General features: G+C 33.2%; 1 protein-coding gene across 1 annotated transcript; it reads right to left on the reverse strand.

The window, feature by feature from the left end:
* Positions 1-924: 924 nt before the first annotated feature.
* On the reverse strand, positions 925-4,416 carry LOC130655858 (germ cell nuclear acidic protein-like). The gene is made up of 6 exons (XM_057458674.1): positions 4,337-4,416; positions 4,060-4,167; positions 3,784-3,959; positions 3,116-3,416; positions 2,085-2,315; positions 925-1,313 (listed from the first exon to the last, which is right to left on the reverse strand). Exons 2-6 carry the CDS (start codon positions 4,115-4,117, stop codon positions 1,039-1,041), a joined length of 1,041 nt encoding a protein of 346 aa, XP_057314657.1. The 5' UTR covers positions 4,118-4,167; positions 4,337-4,416; the 3' UTR covers positions 925-1,038.
* Between the last annotated feature and the right edge of the window lie 2,875 nt (positions 4,417-7,291).

Raw genomic sequence — 7,291 nt, forward strand, 5'->3', positions numbered from 1 at the left:
CTATAATGTCTGAACCTGAAACCTGAAACAAAACTTTTATTCCCTCGTCAGGTATCAACCGCACAATCACCCATCCTGACAGTTAATTTTGCCAAGTTTTTTGTTTTCTTGTCGTTATATTTTCGATATTTTTATGTACATCACTGTGTAAATAAATGGTTAAGTTTTATGCTTTAAAACTTGATATAGACATAGCTGTAATAGTAAACCGCTAGTATAAGATGCCAGCTCGTTATTTGCAAAACGTGAATGTTCTGGAAATAATTGTCAATCATTATTGCTGGATGATTACAAATTTCGAGTCAACACAAATTTTTCTTTCACTTGCTTGTGTAATATCATTTTCTTATATTTTATATTTATGTTTTATTTTTTTATTAATTTTAGTTTTGTATCAGTTTTAGTTTTAAAGAAATCAGGGAGGGTGGCCCATGCAACTACCAATCAACTCAACATAAATTTCATTTACTCCGTCCTTGCTGTCTCAAGTTTCATTTTTTTTTCTGTTATCAGATTTGTTACATGATTATTGTGTGTTTTTATAAAAATCAACGAAAGAATTATCGCCATAACAGTCGTTGAATGTTCACACAATTTTGCCTATTTTTTGAATATGTGGGTTCCAAGAAAGCGCAGCCATAGTTAAACGTCCACGAATCAAAAATCTCATCGTTCACTGCTTGACTAAGATCATTAAAATGGGACGTTTTTATTCAGGAGGTCAGCATACGGCACTAGATCCTTTAGTTTATCCCCATTTTGACCTTAAGACAGTCTTGCAGTGGCGAACTAAATTTTCAAACTTTTTGCTTAATTTTAGTTTCTTGCGTATTGTTCAACTGTTTGCGTTGTTTTATTGTCTCGGGTAACGTGATAAGCAGGTTAAGAACTTGAACTGGCGCAAGTTAAATAACATTCCAAATATGGATTTTTGGTTAAGCTTTTCTTCAAAAACAAACATGCATAAATGTAATATCTTGAATACTCCAATTTAAAACACATATGTGAATGGTGCAAAAAACTTTTTATATATATATATTAACGTCTATTTTTTGAAATGTTGTTTCTCTTTTTGCTTGACAGATCCCCCGCAATGGTATTAATGTCTTGTTCAAGTTTGGAAAGTTCAACAAAATCTTTTGTCAGTTCTGAATCCTCTTGGGAGCTGTCATTTTCTATTGGTAGACCCGGATTCAATTCACGTTTGTCACCTACAATATTTTTGGTTTCACTTCGTTTTGGTTTGTGATTCACAATTATGGCCTTCTTTTCTCCTTCTGTGGAATCGGTAGGTGCTAGATCGTCACTGTCATCTAAAACATACGAAGTGATCAATTTCAAATACGAAGTGATCAATTTCAAATACGAAGTGATCAATTTCATATACAAAGTGATCAATTTCAAATACGAAGTGATCAATTTCAAATACGAAGTGATCAATTTCAAATACGAAGTGATCAATTTCAAATATGAAGTGATCAATTTCAAATACGAAGTGATCAATTTCAAATACGAAGTGATCAATTTCAAATGCAAAAATAAAGTGCTTGGACATCAGCAATATGCTGATGTGCTTAATATTGAGTATGTCTCTTTAAACAATGCATTTTCAATTTATTGATTCAATTTGGTCGCTAAATTTTCAGATCACGTTTCGCGCCTTTTTAATAAGCACGGTGGATATAAACATATCGAGTCTTAAATTGCATTAAATAATAAGCATAGCATATCCCAAGGCCGAAATACATTTATAATACCTCAGTAAACACCTCAGCAAACACCTCAGTAAGTATGAACGAACGAACTTAAAGGATATAAAGATTCGGTTTAAGTGATAAAAAAACTTTTTAACCGTACACGTTGTTCATACTAATTTTATCACATTCCCTCAAGTCAGGTTATCTGTCTGTTCCAGGTAACGTTTAAAACAAAATTGTTAAAAGTCTTAGTTTTAAAATAAGCCCGTCATAAGAATATTTTGAGATTTAAATTCTGAAAGTGATAAGCAAGATTGAAGCTTATGCCAATTAACCTGTTGCTTATAAAAAAGTGCAACTTATTGAATTCTTATAAATCATTCTTACCGCTATCTTCAGGGTCAGCATTCAAATCATTATATGAAAGATTAGGAGGCTCTGGAGCTTGATTCGTGTTGTCATTATTATCACTGCCAGCAATATTCCCTTCATCATTATTTTGAGAGCTAACATCAGCCGCTGACCCATCAGTGACGTCGGGAGTGTCTGTGGGCGCATTTTCGTCTTCTGAAGCGTCCTGCTCTGCACCATCTGTTGCATCTGTTGGTGTTATGTCATCTAAACCATGATCAAACGAACTAAGGGTACACGTTTTTGTAATCAGACTTTAGGTTTTGATAAGAGTAGAAACTTTTTGCCCTCAAATTTCTTAGCTGGTTGCTTAGTACCTACTTTTTTACATTGTACACTCAAAGAAATTCTCTAAAGCACACTATTTAAAAATTGATATATGTTACTTCTGACACTATCATCAAAGTTCAACTAGAAAGATTGCTAAGAAGGAGGGGGGGGGGTCAATGCAAGACCTAAAGGTTGCTATACTTCTGGATAAATGCTTATAAAAAGGTATAATTTTCCATGTCTTATCTGGCGACATTTTACATCACGATAAATCAAAAGAAAGATATTTACAACAACGCTGTGTTCATCACAGGTTTAAAATTTTGGTTTATCGACTTTTTCCTCGATTGACCTTTCTGTAACAGCACTGTCCCCTAACTAACCCGCTTTATGAAGGTTTAGTGTCTCTGCAAGGTATAAATCTTGAAAAGTAGTACCTCTTGATTATTGGAAAATCCGTTGGTGCAACGGATCGGTTTTTAAGAAGTATAATATTTTAATCAATATTTACTAAACGATCTGCGTTTTTCACTCTTTAGTTTCGTCGCTATAATTTTTCATATCTCTTTTAGATAGCAAAGTTTTCAAATTCTAAGTTTTCTAGCTTGTTTTACCCTCTTTACTGAAACCTCGACTTCTTTTACTTCACAAAAATTATAATGGAAGTTTAATGATAACTATTATTTGTTTCTGAAGATTCCCTAATTTGAGATGCGCTATGCTAAAGATTTTCTTACCATCATCTTCCTCATCTCCATCAGAATCATCATCATTATTGTCATTGTTGTTAAAGGCGTAATTATTCACATCAAAATCAGCATTATTCATTGCAACCTCGTTCTTCACCGCTACTTGTTTTCTCAGCTGTTGTGTTGGTATAATTTGCTTGCTAGATGCTTTAATTGGATCAGATATTTTACCGACCAGAGGACCCTGATCATCAGCACTAGGATGGGGATTAGTGTATGGTAATTCCCGCTTGTTCGCTTCCACGTGCGAAAGTGTTTCACTTTTAGAAAGGTGTCTGTTTAGGGTGTTCTATAACGGAATAACACATTTTCAACATCAGCTCCTTTTTCAAACGGCTACATCAACCCAATGTATAAAGATTTAATTAAATGGCTAAAAAGACAAAATTTTATAAATTAACATATATCCAACAATCTGGATAAGATATAGATTTAAAGTTTACACAGAGAGCTGTTTCGCATTTAGTAGTTGGCTTTCCACGTAATTGTTGTAAGACTGTTGGGAAACATGGCTGTCGCAGAAACGAGAACATATATTTTCAATAAAATTGTAGCTTTGACTAATTAACTAAGTTAATTTAGGTAAGATTAAGCAGAAAAAAATTGATAAAAAACACCAATGAAGACTGATGAAAGGATTGGGCGTAGAAGTATACCTTTTTCAGTTTAAAAGATCGTCTTTTTCTCACAACAGACGTTGCTGAAGTCGGTTTGATCAAGAACTTTTTTTGTCCTTTCTTCTGTTTGTCCTTTACATAGATTTCCGCTGTAGCAGTAACTGTCACATCTCTTGCATACAAATCTTTTGCCAATGTGTTTTTGTTGATGGGGCCTGTCGTGGAACAAGAAAGTTATTTCACCTGCTATCAACAACTCACTTGCCTGGAAAGGCATTTTTAACTTTAACAGTAATCCAAGAATAATAGTAATACCTGCTGAGATAGATAAGAAAGAAGCTAAAGCTATATATACAAGTGTTAAAATATACATGGTGAAACCAAATGCACCAGTTTACTGTGCTTCAGCCATATTGCCTCTATCTAAAATACAGAATATAATTCCATTACTGGCTACAATGTTGTGGCTTTCGATAGGTGAAAGAATAGCTGGAAAGGAATTCAGATATTTGCCTTTACTGTTTGAATTTCGAACGTTTTTGCAATATACAAAACAGAAGTGAATTACAATTTCCGGTATACTTGGGCATACCTTTGCAACGTCTTCGCGTGAATTTGATATCTTCATGTAGCCAACTTTCTGTATGTTTGTATAAAGTTATTAGAAAGCTACTCAAGCGTTACGTTTGTTACCTCCACAACCAGGCGCAAATGTTCTGATATAAAAATGAATAAACTTTTCATTCCAATCTCACCAAAAGCTTTAATCTTGATGCGTTTTTTGTAAACAAAAAATGAGACATTAGCACCAGTGCATATTAGGTGAACCACCTTGAAGAGTCTGGATACGAGAGAGAGAGGGAGTGCTTTCAAAATATAGTATACTTTTATGATATTTTTGTGCGCCAAAATGGCTACCCAAATCACATCTAATATTCTCGCAGAGCCTTTACGCGAACAATGGGTTGAGCATTTCTTTCCTCGTAAGTTTGGTGTGCGCGTGCCTTTTAAGAAGTCGATGATAAAAACAGCCCGTCCTGAGAAGAAGTTAAAAATTTACATTAATATTTTTTATACAATTTGAATGTGCTGATTTCCTATTGAAAATTTTTAAATTATAACCGTGTAAACGGTCAACGTAAAGCGCACCTGTTAAATTCCCTTTGTCCATCTCCTTCCTGATTTCCTCTGTCAGATAGAGTGTGGCTAATTCGGTAGATCGTTTCTTCCTGTATCCGTATTGGTTGGGTGTTAAAATTTCATTTTCTTCAAGATAGCTCACAAGTTGAACATAAACAGCTCTCTCCATTATTTTAGATATGACTGGTATCTATCGGTCGATAGTTTGACATTTCATCCATTTTCCCACCCTTGTGGAGTGGGATGACTTTCGCCAACTTCCATTCAGTTGGTATGGTGGCTGTTTTTAGCGACAAGTTGATGATGAACGATAAGGGACTTGATAACGCTGTGGCTCCGTCTTTGTCTTTCAAAAGTCCTGATGGTATTTGGTCATAACCTGTAGCTTTCTTGCGCTGCAACTTCTTCAGCTGACTTTCAACAAATACATTTGAAACGTAAGTGAACGCAAAAACAGAATTCGTATTTTCATTCACTTGACGATGTCGTTTTCCTGTTCAGTTAAGAAGGATTATCATAACAGTAATAAAAGGTAACAGGCTCTGTAACATATTTCCATAAATAACTGCATTTATTTAGCATAAGAATTAAGCATTGTGTTGCAGCCAAACAGCGTATTTCGCTACTTTTACTTTTTATCAAGAGCTAACTAGATAACACAACTTTGGCTAGGATAAAAAACTGTTGTACCAAACGGAGTAGTAATAACTAAGGGTAGCTAGCTAGACCCTTAAAAATCTTCGTTCCTAGCCAAAAATCCTTAAAATGGTGCGTTTAAGATTTCTTCATCTCATGGCTAAACAATATATTTATTCTAACATGTAAGAACATACAGAAAACAAATATTACAAATTAAAAAGCTGTTAGAAGATAAAAAGTTTAAATAGAGTTAGAAAACTATCACTGACCACGATCACTTTCAAAACTAGAATGGCCATCGTCATCATGTTGGCATCTGCAAGCCACGAAAATCTTGGATTGGTGTTTCAAAGAATTGGGCGTTTTGATTGGTATACTACGTGCGAGCGATCAAAACAAAGCAAGTAAAATTGCCAGTAAAACTGTCCTATTTGTTTTCTGTGTTTCCTGAACGAAATTGGTGATTGAGATCACGGGGGTAATTCTTACTTAAAATGGCGTATATAAATAATGCGTTCATTTTAATCACCTAATTTATTTATTTAATAAACGTTGGTAAATTAAAATAAAGAAATAAAGTAACTTCTTGATTATATTTTAATCAATAATAAGATTTTCGATTAAACAACCCCCTGGTTTTTAAAAATCGCGGAAAATCAAAAAAATATTGGTAGCCATTTTGCGTGACGGACAGACGTATACAGGTATTATAATATAGATGAAAAGTGTTAACAGAATGGTATAAATACATTTGTAGCAAAGCAATACAATAGTTAAAACCTCAAAATGAAGATACAGATTGTTATGTATGAAGATGACGATTGGAATATAATAACTTGTGAACAATTTCATTTTCAATGAATGATTACTTAATAATTTACCAATAAAATTCTTTAAAATTTACTCTCGTTGAAAATTTTTCGAAAATGCTGATGGTGCATGGTTTGATAACAGTTGATCTGAAAAAAAGTACATTTAAAAATAAGAAACAAGAATACAATTTTACCAGGAACTTTAAATTTGAAGTGAGAATTTATTAAAGATACATATCAATGCCATGTGATGCACAAGGTATATTATATATAAATATATGCATATAAATTTAGTCAAGCTGGCTTTCGATATCATTGTTAACAAGTAACATTTTAAGCAAGCGATACATGATTTTCAAACCTGAGGACAATACAGGATTTATTTTGTCGAAATCGATTTATTGAATTGAACAAATTTGATTGTTTATTATCCTTTTTTGATTTTGAGGAAATTTATTGGTCATTGTTTTGTTTGACAAATTCAAGTTGAACATATCTAACTTTTGAAATTTCAAATTGAATTCAACAAGTTGAAACAAAAAAGGGTAAATGCAAACACACAATTAATAAATTTGTCAAATTTAATAAATTGATGGTCTTTTCATGAGATTTTTAAAATCAAGTCTTTTCTAAGAAATCTTAGAACAATATATTGTGATACTTTAGGTGAGGTCAAGAAAGTTTTCCAAGCAAATTAGGTTCCATTTTTTTCAACAAAATATCTGGCTATTAGGCACTCAAGGAGATCTGATAATTATCCAGTAACAGAATGGTTAGCCAATGCAGAATAATTATATACATGGTGCAGTATAATAAGCCGCTTATACAGCCAATTATACGATATAAATTTTTTAGACTTAAATTTCCATACATTTCTTCGTTATCGATCTCCCCATAGCCATCTATAGCCATATAGATCCACATAAAGTTGTACTTCAATTAAAACCAAAAATAGG

This window comes from Hydractinia symbiolongicarpus, chromosome 8 (assembly GCF_029227915.1).
Source record: "Hydractinia symbiolongicarpus strain clone_291-10 chromosome 8, HSymV2.1, whole genome shotgun sequence".
NCBI lineage: Eukaryota > Metazoa > Cnidaria > Hydrozoa > Anthoathecata > Hydractiniidae > Hydractinia > Hydractinia symbiolongicarpus.

What these genes read in the sequence shown, in the direction of transcription:
- LOC130655858 (XM_057458674.1), bottom strand. Translation starts at nt 4,117, where the DNA reads ATGTATATTTTAACACTTGTATATATAGCTTTAGCTTCTTTCTTATCT. An exon ending in TGGAGATGAGGAAGATGATG is followed by an intron (nt 2,316 to 3,115) that starts GTAAGAAAATCT and finishes ATCATGGTTTAG; the next exon opens with ATGACATAACACCAACAGAT. An exon ending in TGCTGACCCTGAAGATAGCG is followed by an intron (nt 1,314 to 2,084) that starts GTAAGAATGATT and finishes CGTATGTTTTAG; the next exon opens with ATGACAGTGACGATCTAGCA.